General features: G+C 33.4%; 1 protein-coding gene across 1 annotated transcript; it reads right to left on the reverse strand.

Moving 5' to 3' along the window:
* Positions 1–1,132: 1,132 nt before the first annotated feature.
* On the reverse strand, positions 1,133–16,713 carry LOC125650983 (mediator of RNA polymerase II transcription subunit 17-like). The gene is made up of 14 exons (XM_048879576.2): positions 16,541–16,713; positions 14,592–14,768; positions 13,630–13,771; positions 12,689–12,860; positions 12,239–12,400; positions 11,892–12,022; positions 11,643–11,714; positions 10,950–11,015; positions 10,557–10,750; positions 7,469–7,525; positions 4,584–4,715; positions 4,015–4,135; positions 2,199–2,347; positions 1,133–1,377 (listed from the first exon to the last, which is right to left on the reverse strand). The coding sequence occupies exons 1-14, from the start codon at positions 16,690–16,692 to the stop codon at positions 1,155–1,157; spliced, it is 1,950 nt and encodes a 649-aa protein (XP_048735533.2). The 5' UTR covers positions 16,693–16,713; the 3' UTR covers positions 1,133–1,154.
* Between the last annotated feature and the right edge of the window lie 98 nt (positions 16,714–16,811).

Genomic DNA, 16,811 nt, shown 5'->3' on the forward strand with positions numbered 1-16,811 from the left:
GTCTAATGGTCGTATGATCTTGAGAGCGTGCCTTTGGATGGATTCGATTTGATCTGATAGAGTAGTGTTTGCAGTTGAAGAAGTTTTTCCCCAGATTTCAAAATCCTAAATCGAGGAGAATGAGGTGTGTGTGTGTGTTAGTCCCGACTCCCACCTGTCAACTACGTGGGATCAATTTATTCAATGTACCACTACACTGTATCAAAATAGTGAAGGCGGATCAGTCGATATATCTTATTTTGCATGTAAAAATAACTAACTTTGAATGTAAAAATGAATGCTTTCGAAAAACCTTCCATGTATGTGTAATTACTTGGTTTGAATAAGCACTGGGCATATTACTTTTGACTTGTCTACAGGTCTGTCCAGAACTTTATATAGAATAGTACAAATGTAACAATATAGAAGTAAGAGAGTTGCTTGTTGAATCCACTCCTCCTGCAGTAAACCTATCATTGTGGTGGTTTGGGGTAATATATGAATGAGAAACTTGTAATAAATATTTCCAGGAATAAAAAAATAGTACAAATACATCAAACGTTAGGGTATAAAGTGTTAAATATTTTTAACACTATGACAGGTGCATACTTGTTAAGAAATGGTGTGTAGTTTGATACACATGCTCTCAAAATTGCAGCACTAAACCTCCGTGAAAATCAGAGAAGCTTATGTTATTGATGTTGTTTCTCTATTATGTCATCTTTGCGATAAACACCTTTTGTCATGGGCGCTATCATATGTTCTAAAGAAAACTGCCTAATCAAACACCTGTGCAATCCGTTGGGCATTCGGACCCTGAATTTCATGTTTTCATTGTTTTTACACTGTTTATTCTGACACAATGTGTATTCCAACATAAAGTCTCCCAGTGCATGTTGGATAAGACAAGTTTCACTTTACATGTATTTTGCATGTTGATCTCTGTACCTCTATTGTGGCCCCTTAGACTATGATTTATCATTCTTGATCCAGTAGTTTTTAAGAATTGTAAATAACCTTCACCCTATTTTTACTCCTTCCTCATCATCTCGTCTTGGAAGGAGTAAACCCTCAACTGAAAACTTTGATCACAAAAGCAAATTTCAGCTATTAGTTCTGAAGAGCTTAAAAACACATGTTACTTGTGTACAAGGAAGTTTAAAATGAGTTTTATTTCATGAGCTTGCTGAAGAATCATGAGTCAAAGTGGCTAATAACAGTTCTAATTTGGAGGCAAAGTTCCTGCCCTCAATTTTGGAGAGATCAACTTGCTGAAAGTCTGCCCCAACACTTTGCCATTTACTGTCAGGAAGAATCACTCGGTTTTTATTGTCTTTTTGTGACATCTGAAGAAACACTTTAACTCCACAGGAAGGCCCACTTTTTATGGCAAGGATCCTGAAAGGAATATAATATCATTAGTTAGTGTCACTGATGGCAAAATAAACTTTCCTTATTCTTGTACATGCACATACTTCAAATGAAACTTTCACAAATAATTTTGATGAAACTACATATATGAGCAACAAAGACACGAAATAAAGCATCCACCCACCATGTCTAAAAATATGAGTTTTACCATCTCATCATGTTGCACAAGGAACCAAGCAATCATCATTATTTCATAGATACATAGAGATCTCTCTTGACACTGTGATAACAGTGTTTTCAGAGGGTTTTAAAATAAATCAGTAGTCAAATATTTCAGATTACTTTTCTATTTGAATACTTATCAACATCAAAGAAACTTTTAAATAAAATGTTTTGTACCATTTCTAGTCCACCAGAATTTTGTGTGTAATTATATCAATGTATCATAATACTTGACATGAAATTGTCCATTGCTTTTGGTTGATATATTCAAGCTCAAATGACTAAAATGGCATTAAAAGAAATCATGAATTTTACATACCATGAGGTTGATGAATGTTTCCCTTTTAGTTAATTGATCAGATATGACAACGTGTCTTTATATATAAGGGGAGCGGTGCCAAGAAATGTGCTCTCATTAAGAGAGAAATGCTCCCACGCCCTACTTCTCTTTTCCATCATGACAAAATAACAGAATGTTGCTGTTTACAGCACTGTATTACCTTGAATGCCCATATTTGACATGTGACTAAATATTCAAATACAATATTCCCATTCAAATATTCACAATCTGATATTCATCTCTGAATATTTGAACATTTGTTTCAGCTCTAGATGACAGTTCCTACCTCTCTTTGTTTGGAGCAGCTAGAATGAGTGAGGAGGCCGTCCCTGAAGACTCCAGGTCAGACACGCCCATGGCGGTACTGGTACTCATGATCTGCCAGCCCATGAGGCGGGCCAGGTTCTGGGAAACGGAGATCTGGTGCTGGGATACCTATAATAGAACACTACAGGTTACTGATCTAGTATTAAAATGCATTCAGGATGACACAGATACATGTATAGTGCTAGGACACCTATAGGACAACACAAAAAGATTCAACTAATCTGGTGCTGGGACATCTACAGGACTACACAAAAAAGATTTTATCTAAATATTGATCTGATGCTGGGACATTTACAGGGCAATATAACAATAATTAGTGGTCTTACAGTGTGTAGATTTGGGTTTATTTGGTTTCAGTATTTGATATTTCTGATGCAGTACACACCAGTATAGGTAACATTTGCATTGTAGATTAGCATCAGTGAAACATATATTGGTATTTGCTTGGTACAAACATGGGGTATTATAGAGAACAATAACTCCACCATCATGAAGCCCCTACCAACATTCCATGTTATCTTCAAACACAAAAAACAATCTCCTGACTCCATATTATTATAAATATATGTTGTACAAATAATCAAAATTCAGAGAGTAGAATGAAACTGCATCATATTCCATAATGACAAATTGGTGAAAAATTACATGTCAACAAACTATATACAGAAAAACTTTTGCCCTGTGTGAGATTCACCCAAGTGTATCTGTATATGGTTTTTTTTTATATTTTGAAGCAATAAACAAATTCAAATTTGCCTTGTTTTAAATTTGCCCATTTCTGATAAAGGCAAAATGAGCAAAATTAAAAACCTTGTATACAGTACTTAACCAAATAAAACAGATGTAAAAATTTCTTTAAGCATGAATCCTGAATGATATTTCTCACCAAGAATGATATAGAGAAGTGTCTGCAAACAAGGCTTGTAGCAAGCAATGAGGGTCAATTACTGGATTTCAGACAAAGAACTCACATTGTATTCTATGCTAACAATGTCTGCCCCAATCAGATTGTAACTTGTACACTGACTGTAAAAACAATGGCTGTCCAAATCAGACTGTAAATAGAAACATTGTCTGCCCCAATCAGATTGTAAATCATTGTCTGCTCAAATCAGATTGTAAATAAAAACATTGTCAGCCCCAATCAGATTGTAAATAAAATTAATGTCAGCCCCAATCAGATTGTAAATAAAAACATTTTCTACTCCAATCAGATTGTAAATAGAAACATTGTCTGCCCCAATCAGATTCTAAATAGAAACATTGTCAGCCCCAATCAGATTGTAAATCATTGTCTGCTCAAATCGGATTGTAAATAAAAACATTGTCTTCCCCAATCAGACTGTAAATAAAAACATTGTCAGCCCCAATCAGACTGTAAATAGAAACATTGTCAGCCCCAATCAGATTGTAAATAAAAACATTGTCTGCCACAATCAGACTGTAAATAAAAACATTATCTGCTCCAATAAGATTGTAAATAAAAACATTGTCTGCTCCAATCAGACTGTAAATAAAAACATTGTCCCAATCAGATTGTAAATAAAAACATTTTCTGCCACAATCAGACTGTAAATAAAAACATTGTCTGCCCCAATCAGATTGTAACTAAAAACATTGTCTGCTCCAATCAGATTGTAAATAAAAAACCTGTCAGCCCTAATCAGATTGTAAATAAAAACATTGTCTGCTCCAATCAGACTGTAAATAAAAACATTATCAGTCCCATCAGATTTTAAATAAAAACATTGGCTGCTCTAATCAGAATCCTGTACCTGCCACATGATGAAATCCTGTAGTTCCCTTTCCTCAAATGAGAGAAAGAAAACCCTTCCTTCCTTTATGATCACCTTCAGACTGTCCACACCAATGATTACCACAAAGCTGTGCCACACCCTGTAAATAAAAACCACCATGTAAATATCACAACACCAGCTTGTTTTACCTTGCCAGAGGTGTCATAAACTTGCAACATAGTGAGGTTTTTTTCCCTCCAGTCAAGGACTTTATAATGCTTCTATAAACAAGTGAGGCTAAAATTAAAGTTGATGAATTCATCTCAACTTTTGAAGGCCTCAAAAGTAAACTTAAAAAAATCATAACTTTAAAGAGTCAATGACACCTGCTCTGACCTCCCCGATGTCATTATCTTGAGATGTGTTAATGACATATGTAGTCGACAACCTGAGATAGCAAACTTGAGATGTGACAATGGGCCTTGCTGTGACCTACTTTAGGTTATGATCTTTCTGTGATCTACTTTAATTCATTATCGTAACCTACCCCAACATGTGATGTTGAACCCACTGTGGTTATATATCGGAGATACTCTGCTTTGACCTACCTGAGGTCGTAACCTTGAGATGTAATGATGACCCTACAGCTGGCCTCTACACTGCTGTTACAACAACTCCAGTGAACTGTCAGCTGTGGATCAGTCAGACTGGCAGCAAACCCGTCAATGGTCTGCATTGTCCTGTAAAATATTACAATCAAACATACAATTAACCCAAATAATGGTCTGCATTGTCCTGTAAAATATTACAATCAAACATACAATTAACCCAAATAATGGTCTGCATCGTCCTGTAAAATATTACAATCAAACATTCAATTAACCCAAATAATGGTCTTCATCGTCCTGTAAAATATTGTAATCAAACATTCAATTAACCCAAATAATGGTCTGCATCGTCCTGTAAAATATTACAATCAAATGTACAATTAAACTAGTAAGTGATCTGCACCGTCCTGTAAAATGTCATATTTACATTCCCTGTAAATTTTTTGCTTGATTTATATTGAAATCCATTGCTTGTCATTTGCAACAATATGACACATTTTGTTTCAGTGTAGTTAGGTGCTGTCTGTCTGCGTGTATATATATGTACACTACACAAACCCCTTCCTAAAAAATGTATTTTTTGGTTTGTTAAACGTGATATGAAATCACAAACACTGCAAAAAAATTGTATAACCCGTAAACATTTCAATTTACAGGTGACTCTTGATAACTCGAAATTCATGGGACCTTGATAAAACTTCGAGTGATCGAGAGATCGAAGGTCAAGTTAAATCCGGAAATTAAAGGTCCAACCATTATGGTTAAGATTTTATATATTCGCAACATCCTGGCATTGTTTTGACACATTGTCGTTCATTGTGGTAGGTAATAATGACTTGATTTCAACAACACAGAACTTTATCTTTCATAGATAAAAAGGCTTTTGTAAAGTGTTAGGTATTTATTTCTTCCTTACTCACGTTAAGATAGATGTACAGTACATGTTTACAAGACAAAGTTTTTCAGTCAATAACTACACAGAGCACATCCGTCACAATTTCCAGTTACGTTACACAAAGCAAACATTCAAATAAATAAAAATATTTCCTTGGCATGTCTCTGAATTATATTCTTAAATTTACTGTCTCATTATCAAGTCCACAAGGCGTAAATTTTATCTATATAGTCAAATTATATAACAAATACAAGGCACAGATGGAGAGTTGAATTGACCAATTAAAATTGTATGGTCCAAATTTCGACAATTTTTTTCCACCTTGTAAAACCACTGTTAAATCATTGCACGTATGTATTTATGAGGCTGTACGATATATCATACATTATTTCACCTGTTTGAACCAGAATTACTTCATTTTTAATTGGTGTTTACTAACAACCGCCACTCGCCATTTCAAGCGACAGTCATGTGTGCAGTTCAGACTTTCAAATAATTGGTGGTCTTATCTGTGTAAAGCTGTGCATTTTTGTTACAACAGTACCATGCCATAAGTTTAATAGAAATAAAAATATCAAATGCCTCTTAGCAATTCGTTGTTTTACGCTTTTTAGCCTTAAAATTAGACAGTTGTGTCTGAGTTAATACATCATGTTGGGATTCTCCTGATGCATGTGGGGCTATTTATAGATGCCTAACAGACAATAATTTATGAGTCATCTGGAACACCTCGGGTCTTTCACCAAAAAACACTGTGTTTTCGGTGAAAGGCCCGAGGTGTTCTGGATGACTTATGCGTACCACACTATATTTACTTTCTAAATAATCTTCTCACTGTTTTCTTATACATGCAAATGTTTTCAAGCATATGATTAAGGGAAAGTTAATAACTTTAAACACTAATTAATCTGCTTGAAAGCAATTAATAATGTACAAAAATGATACATGAACATTGGATCATACAGCTTTGAATAATTAAGTATCCACCCCGAGAGGAATCACAGAGGATGTGTCACCTAAATAAAAACCTAATTAACACCGAGCTAGTCCTAGGCATTCACCATTATCAAGGTACGGCCCAAGCGGAAATAATTACACGCTCGAGTGATGGTGTGTATATGCTACCACCACTTTGAGAGATTGAGAGTAAAAAACGATGAAATATGTTGTACAGGACCCAAATTTCACTTTGAGAGATCGAACGTTTGAGAGATCAAGAATAAATTTGCTTAGTTACATAGAGAAAGAAATCGGGCGTGATTTTACTTCTCTAGATCAAAGTTTAAGCTATCGAGAGTCAACTGTAGTATCAATGTTAAAGATGTTATTTAAATGTCTTACACATAAACAGTATATACCAAATTCGACCCAGACCTGGAATCAGAACCTCTACTCTGGGGATCATGAAAAGTTTACAATTTTGGTAGAGGCCTTCCTGCTCTACATGATTATGTATTTAGTTTTTCTTACAGACATGTGGTTGAAGAGTAGATTTTTCAAATTTGGTAAATTTTTGACAGTTTTTGCCTTGGTGCTAAGGCCCTGGGGGTGCAGGAGCTCTGAAATATACAATTTATGTCCCCCTTGTTTGAAAGATGCTTCATACCAAATTTGAAAAGAAGTGGAATAGTATTGATCAAAAAAGAAGTTAAAATTTTCAATTATTAACGCACAAAGGATGACGTACACAGACCAATAGCAATAGGTCACCTTGGTTACTCAGATGACTTAGAAATATCAAAACTTGTAATAATCTACAATTATTGCTGTTTTTGAGGTCAATACGATGATTTAGACACCTGAGGAGTACAATATTTACCGAGCCCGAAGGTCACTTGCAGGTAAACATAACGTAGTATGATTTCTACATTGTTGGATCTCAGCCAATTAGAGAGCTAGGAATTATTCAATCATATAATAAAAGATATTATTGAATGAAGAGGTCTCCTGAGAACTGAGAAACAGAATAACAAAAACACAGAACACTGACCTTAATCGTAACACATTATGCTTGGTCTGTTTGATAATTTGATCCAGCATGCTCTCACTGAAATACAGAAATATAACAACTAAAATCACATTATTTTCATTGTAAGTAATGATTGAACTAATTTTATTACCCATCAAACAGAAAATAATCAGCTGATCTTACTACTTTCACAATCTGTAACTTATTGTGAAATCCTTTATTTTCAGCATGGTAAAATTTTGTGATGAAATCATAGTATCAGGTTACTATTATTTCACACTTTGCCTTGGTTATATGAATATAAGTAATTTTAAGGTGTGCTACTGTGCACAAAGTTGGAAACTGAGTCACATTAGGGCTTAGCTGCAATAATGTAGCCCTCTCTGATTTTTTTTTTTGATTTTTTTTTTTTAGGGAGAGGGCTACAACTCCTTAGGATCTCCGTAATGGTGCAAATGCGGCCTGCGGGAGTGATTCACTCCCGCAACATTTGCGCTCATTCTAAACATTTCCTGACTTTCTTTACGTAAATAAAATGATATTCTATGTTTCTTAGTCAATATATAAATTTACAACCTGCAACTTTAGATTTGTGAGGCTCTATTCTACCGTTTTCAACAATTTCGATAAATTCCAATTTCTCGATTCATATTTTTGCGCCATGTTTGATGTACTGAAGTTTCAACTTCCGGTTGTCAAGTCATTTGCATATGCCATATAAGGTAGTATTTACATCAATGGACAAGTATGGAGGCGAAAGCTATTTCGTCGGTATTGAAAAGGTTTGAATTTAATATCAAGTTAAAAACCGAACAGCAGAGTGTAAATTCTTTCTGCAATAATATGATTTTCCTTTCTTTGTCGAAGTGGCTCGAGTAACTACATTTTCGCGCTGATTGTCAATGTTTAGGCTTTTCATTAGATCCACCTACGAGATCTCGCGATAACAAGCATGGCGGAGCAGACGAAGAATTTTGCATGCTGTACATTATATTTAATGAAAAACACCTTTATTAGACATGCCCGAGCACAAAGTTGGTACTCCTTTTGGTGTAAACAACATTTGGGACTAATACACAGAGTTTATTGTCGGTTATTCATAAAATTATTTTGCACCATTACGGAGATCCTATGGAATTGTAGCCCTATCCCGAAAACGTCAGAATAAAAAAAAATTGGATAGGGCTACATTATTGCAGCTAAAACATACACATGTGCCCACTTATATGTGCACACCTTTGCTAATAGATTTTCATTATTACTGGATTTATACTGTATAAGTTTTTACTATAGGTACTGCTGGATTTATACTGTATAAGTTTTTACTATAAGTACTGCTGGATTTATACTGTGTAAGTTTTTACTATAAGTACTGCTGGATTTATACGGTGCAAGTTTTTACTATAAGTACTGCTGGATTTATACTGTGTAAGTTTTTACTATAGGTACTGCTGGATTTATACTGTTTAAGTTTTTAAGATAAGTACTGCTGGATTTATACTGTATAAGTTTTTACTATAGGTACTGTTGGATTTATACTGTATAAGTTTTTACTAAAGTACTGCTGGATTTATACTGTATAAGTTTTTACTATAAGTACTGCTGGATTTATACGGTGCAAGTTTTTACTATAAGTACTGCTGGATTTATACTGTGTAAGTTTTTACTATAGGTACTGCTGGATTTATACTGTGTAAGTTTTTAAGATAAGTACTGCTGGATTTATACTGTGTAAGTTTTTACTATAGGTACTGTTGGATTTATACTGTATAAGTTTTTACTATAAGTACTGCTGGATTTATACTGTATAAGTTTTTACTATAAGTACTGCTGGATTTATACTGTATAAGTTTTTACTATAGGTACTGCTGGATTTATACTGTATAAGTTTTTACTATAGGTACTGCTGGATTTATACTGTATAAGTTTTTACTGTGAATACTGCTGGATTTATACTGTACAAGTTTTTACTATAGGTACTGCTGGATTTATACTGTGTAAGTTTTTACTATAAGTACTCATGGATTTATACTGTGTAAGTTTTTACTATAAGTACTGCTGGATTTATACTGTGTAAGTTTTTACTCTAAGTACTGCTGGATTTATATTGTGTAAGTTTTTATTATAAGTATTACTGGATTTATACTGGATAAGTTTTTACTATAGGTACTGCTGGATTTATACTGTATAAGTTTTTACTATAAGTACTGCTGGATTTATACTGTATAAGTTTTTACTATAGGTACTGCTGGATTTATACTGTATAAGTTTTTACTATAGGTACTGCTGGATTTATACTGTATAAGTTTTTACTGTGAGTACTGCTGGATTTATACTGTACAAGTTTTTACTATAGGTACTGCTGGATTTATACTGTATAAGTTTTTACTATAGGTACTGCTGGATTTATACTGTATAAGTTTTTACTGTGAGTACTGCTGGATTTATACTGTACAAGTTTTTACTATAGGTACTGCTGGATTTATACTGTGTAAGTTTTTACTATAAGTACTGCTGGATTTATACTGTGTAAGTTTTTACTATAAGTACTGCTGGATTTATATTGTATAAGTTTTTATTATAAGTATTACTGGATTTATACTGGATAAGTTTTTACTATAGGTACTGCTGGATTTATACTGTATAAATTTTTACTATAAGTACTGCTGGATTTATACTGAATAAGTTTTACTATAAGTACTGCTGGATTTATACTGTGTAAGTTTTTACTATAAGTACTGCTGGATTTATACTGTGTAAGTTTTTATTATAAGTATTGCTGGATTTATACTGGATAAGTTTTTACTATGAGTACTGCTGGATTTATACTGTATAAGTTTTTACTATAAGTACTGCTGGATTTATACTGTGTAAGTTTTTACTATAAGTACTGCTGGATTTATACTGTGTAAGTTTTTATTATAAGTACTCATGGATTTATACTGGATAAGTTTTTACTATAAGTACTGCTGGATTTATACTGTATAAGTTTTTACTATAAGTACTGCTGGATTTATACTGTATAAGTTTTTACTATAAGTACTGCTGGATTTATACTGTGTAAGTTTTTACTATAGGTACTTATATAGACACCAGTTCTTGTCCTGACCTCTCAGACATTTCCATCAACTGTTTCCGACTGAGGGCATTAGGTCCGGCCAGTCTACGTCGCTTGGTCAGCCCCACCAGGGCAGTTACTGGGTGTGGGGCTGGGAGGTTGACATTCTTGAAGTGGTTTTCCCTCAGCAGTTGATGGAGGGAGTGTTCTAAGACATGATTGTGGTCCATCTTATACTGGAGAGCCTGGAATAACAAATTAGGCCATACAAAGATTGATAAAGATATTGAATTGATATCATTCTTTATCTAAAGTAAAATTTCTTTACAACCTACATGTAGTTCCTTTTAAATGAGTATCATTTCATGTTTTGAATATGAAAAGGACTAATCATTCACAATAGCAGAGAGAGAGAGAGAAAGAGAGAGAGAGCAATGTGCCTACCTTTTTCTCCTTTTCTTTCCCTGTTGAGTGACATAAGACAATAGATAGTTGTATACCAGGAAAAACCTGCCACAAAAAACAAATATAAAATCATTTTACACATATCAACAATATAAATAATGTTACACAAAAAAACATTAATCATTTAGTTTTGTTACTATGTTATTTCTAACCACATGGTTATTAACCACATGGTAAAGATTTAATGGATATTTAAGGTATGGTTAAAAACAGCTTCACAAACACCAATTGATGGATAAATTTACCCAAATATGAATTTTCATTTATATATTCATTCATATAGAATATAACATTTCATTCATTTGAAATGAGGAGAAAATAACAAAGCAGATTACTAATTATGCCACATTATGACAAAATTCAACAAAAACTGGAGCATATACAGGAATTATTTCTATGTTTTGTTTATACATTGACATGTATGCTATTAGTTCATCATTAAGAACACAAAACCTTTAACTTTCTGTGGGAGATTATAGAATTTGGAAGTCTCCTGTATCAATCAGATGGACTGGTAGAAGTGAGTTGAGAAACATATGGAGTTTACTATTTTTTTTTTTTGTGTGCATTGTTTGTCATAATCTGGTTCCCAATCACCAGGTGAAGTAAAAATAGAGTTAATGATCTTTAACTTTAAGCTAATTGCATTATCTACCTCAGTGTGCAACTTACGTTTGTGATAATCTGGTTCCCGACCACCAAGTGAGGGACAGAGGACTTGCACTGAACTGCCTCTCTGGCCAGCTTTTAAAAAATCAAATTGAATGTAGGATTTCAGTATCTAGAACATTTTGTGAAGTCTAGGCAAATTCTGACAAAACTGGAAGTATTTTTTTCTTCTGTTTATAAAACTAATGTTTTTATGTTACATTAAGGTTTACAGTTATATGGTTCATTACTGAATACATGATAAAATGTTACCTGTGCAAATATCTCTTTACAGAAGAGGACATTTTGTGCTTTCTCTAGTTTCTGTTGCCAGTAAGTTTCACTTCGTACTGGACCAATTCCTGATGGTATTCTTAGTATTGCACTGGTCAAATCTGTTGTATCTAAACAAAAGAAATCATGTCATAGGAAAACCTGGTGTAATCTAATCATTACTGTAAACAAAGAAATTTTAAATTACCAAATTGTCATATAATCATCTATGTACACATCTGCAAATAATCACATAAGCTATCATGCCACATTACACAGAGACTTATTATTTCGGCTAAGTACAATAACCAATCTCCTACAGCTTGTGACACAGGTCAGACAGTTACCTGGGACAGATTTCACCTCCACCTGTATGTAAGCAGCTCCCTCTAATTCTGTGGGGACTACAACATCTAGACTCCCCCGCTGGGCCAGGAAGTCTCCATCCCCGGTCAGATCCGAGCTCTTCACCACCTCAAACAATCCATTATGCATGAACCTCGATCCAACTAGGCGAGAAAAAATGTCATGACCAACATGGAGCAATTCACCATTACTTTATGAGAGAAAAAACCCAACTTGCATCTACTGTTTCATTAAGATAATTGAAAAGTATGAATAAACAATTTTTGAGAATATCAGCTGTATGTCAACTTATAAAATCTGCAAGTGGAAATAAAATCACCTTTGAAAGATGAAATATCAATATTGAAATTCATCCAATCTATAATTAACATGACAAATCAACACCATCACCTAATCTATCTTTAAGATGGTATATCAACATAAAAATTCACCTGATCTATAACTAAGATCCCCCAGGATAGAGGTCCCTGTCTTCTTAAGTCTCCAACTTTGTCTGACATTCAAAAGTTCTAAATGGAAGTCATTTTTGCTGTTCACTTCAGCTTGTGATTTTCGTAACCTTTCTGCACCAGATTGCAGAACACTTGCTGCTGACTGGAGGCCCTGAAAGGAAATCAGTTTTAAAATCTTTAGTATACTAATACAGTTTTATTGGCTTGATATTTTTTGTCAGCTAATTTTAATACAAATCACAGTAAGTATCCTTTCACATAATGAGTAATCTGAACATCAAAATAACAAATTTCATAGTCAAGATCAACTTTTGAAAGATAATAATTATTATGCTTTCTTTAACGGGCATCATTAAAATGGAAAATTTTGGAAGACCACAGGAGTCTTAAGTTTTATTAATCAAATTTAAAAAAAAAAATATTAGCCACTGTCTTTTATAAAAAAAAAAAAAAACATCTTTGTGGTTTTTTTTTCATAGAATACAGTAGATATTTTTTTTCCAGATTTTTATTTCAATTTATTTGATAAAACTTTAGACTCCTGCGGGAATACTATTCCTTAATATGCAACTTAACAAACAAGATGTGTTTGTGAAACAGATGCCCCTGGGGTATGGCCAAACCCCAAGGTCAAGAGGTCAAAAGGTTTGGTATAAAAAGAAAGGTCCAATCACAAGGAATACACATGAAGTATGAAAGCCTTATCACCTTCCACTCAAAAGTTATAGCCAAGCAGACAGACCAAAAACTAAATGTTGCCGAATCTAAAATCATAAAAAATAGCTGACTAAAGGAGGAAATATAAAAGATTCAAGAAGGTCCATCCATGCTAAAATTACATTTCAATACTACTGGAAAAAAAAATAGAATGTATGCAACAACTTTCCGTTTGCATCAGAATTTTTTTCTGGGATACCTACCCTACGTTTTGACGCAAGTTGTATCGGTAACTTAGAATCGGGAGGATTCTGTTGTACTGGATCCAGCACCATGTATCGCTTGTCTTTGCTGGAGGATACATTCAATATATCAAGCAGAACACTCATCTCTGTCAAAGACGTTCTGAAAGTAAAATAAAAAATCATCAGTACAAGATATCAATAGAGATGTATGTAACAAATTGATACTATGAATGGACTTTTCACCATATCATTATACATAAAACATCAATACAACTCAAAATATTGGTATACACATATGTTATTTAACACATCGATACTACAACTGAACTACTCAAATATTAATATACAAATATGTAACACATCAATACTACAATTCAATAACTCAAAATATCTATATACATGTATGTAACACATTGATACTACAAATGGACTCTGGTACCTTTAAAGCATAGAAATCTGTCATGTTTTTAATTTTCTGTTTACATATTGCGCTCTATAGAAAGACATTGTAAGAAACCAGAAATTCATTGGATTAAAAAATTGTAAAGGCATGTATAAAATTCGTAGAAAAACAGTGTTCCTGCAATAATCAAAAGTCTTCTATCAGCTATTTTCATGTTATAATTCTAAATTGCCAGTAAAATGTTATAAATAAGAGAAATAAATTACTGATACAATTACATACACCCAAGAAATTTCTATAAAAAATATAGATTTGTCAATTACAGTTACAATGTAAATATGTATTAAAATTTCAAATTTTCTATGGAACACAACTAAAGTTTCCATTTTCATCACCATAAATCTGTTCCCCTTAAAAAAGACGAGAAAGAGCTCTGTACTCAAGTTGAAGTAAATCCCAACATTTACAGGTAGGTACTTCAGATTCCCCCTTCATTGACCTGAGTTTATTTCTGACAGAGTCCCAGGGCCACCTGAGTTTGGGTATGATGGAGTCTCACAGAGTGAGGGCTACCCACCTGAGTTTGGTTCTGACAGAGTCCCAGGGCCACAGTGAGGGCTGGAAGGAAGCCGCTGTTTTCTCCTCCTCCTCTTTTTCTCCTTCAGATGTAGGTTTTCCTTTCTCCTCACTTTCATCTTTGTAGAAGTCAATTTTCTGTGCCAACTTTGTCAGATTCTCTGACATTGACAATGGCCTGACATATTAAGAAAAAAATCCCTATATCAAGGTCTATCATAAGTCTAAGAATTGTGGTTCTAAAGAGGTTTTTGTTCGAAGTCTGTGTACACAGTGAATGTCTTTAAACAAATTTGAGATATATTGCATTTCAGGGTGTTACAGGTTATGTTGTGAAGAAATTTACATGAAAAAAAATATCACAGCTTCTTGTAGGGTTTGAAATATACACTTGTAAGTCAAAATGCCTTCCAACTTGAAGGTCCTTGATTGGTAAATAAAATATTTTGTACAACTATCATGACTGTAAACTTGAATTTATCTGTTTAGTTTGTTTTTGTTCATACAGATATATTATTGATAGCAATATTAAATTTGATGCATAAAAAATTCATGTGAATATCAATCATTCGAATAATCGATATCGGGAAACCAATATCTATCATAATTAACTCCATTAATTCAATATTTGTTAACAAAGAAGTTTTTGGTGTCTTGAATAAAAAGTAATTTTATTCATTGACTTAAGTGTAGCTATCAATTTTAATTATCATTTTTGTTTTGTTTAAAACAGAGTTCTTGGAAAACTTTTACAAATAAGGAGGACAACAGGTCCTGTCAGGAGAAAACTTGTTTAGGACCCACAAAAACCTATACAAATTATGAATTATACTAAATAAATCACTGAAATACATATCTATATTTATTATAATAGATAATAGATTCTCTTTTAAAAACCAGTTAAGAGCAACCCTTTCTCCACTGCTACTGAAAAGTATGTTCATACCACTTTTCTTTTTCATAAGCCTGTCTCTTAGTCTTATCCCATTTGTTATTTTTAATATCAAAGTACACCCCTTTCTAACAGGCTTAGTCAACCATTTAAATGGTCAGTTAGACATCATGCTTGAAAACTGACAACACATACACAAATTGAAGTAGTCTTTGATAAACTAAATTGGAATATGTCACTACAAAATAAGAATTCCCAAAATAAATCAAAGAATGACAAAAGTTTTGGCAGTACCCAAGACTGGTGATAATAAAAAAAATTGTGGTCCCTATGAAAAAAAGTCTGCCAGCACCAGAGTCTGGTGGTTTTCAAAAACTCTGTTTAAACAGTAAATCAATAAAAAATAAAATGATAAGCCAATGTAATTAAATTAAGAAATTATCTCAAAATTCTATGTGGAATGCACATTGTAAAATTGTGTCTTTATCCAGTTTTACCTAACTTTAGTTGGAGTTTGCTTTTCTTTGTTTAACCAGGGACACTAATCTTATAATTCTATTGAGTTTAACATATATTTAACAACGTGCACATGTATAAAATCAAAACAGACTTTACTGTGGTGTTGATGTTTACTCTTAACAGTGTAATTTGAGTTACCTCCCTTCTCAATTTCTCCATATCAAAAATTGAGTAACGCTGACAAAAATGACTCCTTACACCCAATGGAAATGGACTAGAAACAAAACTATTTGGTTTTGTTTTATATCCGACATACCAATTTATCAAAGCTCTTGTAAAGTTTTGTTGCCTACACAAATTCGAAGTTTATGAAATGGACAAATACTGAACTGTCAACCGTCGGGTGAAGCCAAGTTCTTGTTTGTGATAAATATTACAATACGTTAGGTGGTTTTCAATCTTGTTTATTTTTAGAGTCCAGCATTACTGCAGTCAGAATGTCTATGCTGTAAACAAATCCGTAAATTACAGAAAATGAGGTTATTTTTCGAAAGGATAGTTTTCATTCATGACAAGCAAGGGCTCAAAATTCCACTTACGGGGCATAAACTTCTTGTAATTCATGGCCTTCAGGTGCGTCTGCTTTTTCTACTACCCTAACTTCCTGAATCTGACTCTCGAGGACAGCTTCAACACACACATTTACAGTTGGCGTTGGACTCGGGGAAAACTGCGAGTAGGTAGCCGCCATCTTGGCAAATAATTAACATTTAAGACGTAGCTTCGAATTTCATCTAAAATTATGATAAATCAATTTAAAAACCCACTGACATCCTATCTAAATAAAATTCTCTGTAAAAAATTTATGTA

This window comes from Ostrea edulis, chromosome 5 (genome assembly GCF_947568905.1).
Source record: "Ostrea edulis chromosome 5, xbOstEdul1.1, whole genome shotgun sequence".
Classification (NCBI taxonomy): Eukaryota; Metazoa; Mollusca; class Bivalvia; order Ostreida; family Ostreidae; genus Ostrea; species Ostrea edulis.

Excerpts from the sequence above, each read along its gene's own strand:
- LOC125650983 (XM_048879576.2), bottom strand. The coding sequence starts at position 16,692 with ATGGCGGCTACCTACTCGCAGTTTTCCCCGAGTCCAACGCCAACTGTA. Across the intron at positions 12,401-12,688 it reads GGATCTTAGTTATAGATCAG|TTGGATCGAGGTTCATGCAT; the intron begins GTGAATTTTTAT and ends TTTCTCGCCTAG. Across the intron at positions 12,023-12,238 it reads GGAGGTGAAATCTGTCCCAG|ATACAACAGATTTGACCAGT; the intron begins GTAACTGTCTGA and ends TCTTTTGTTTAG.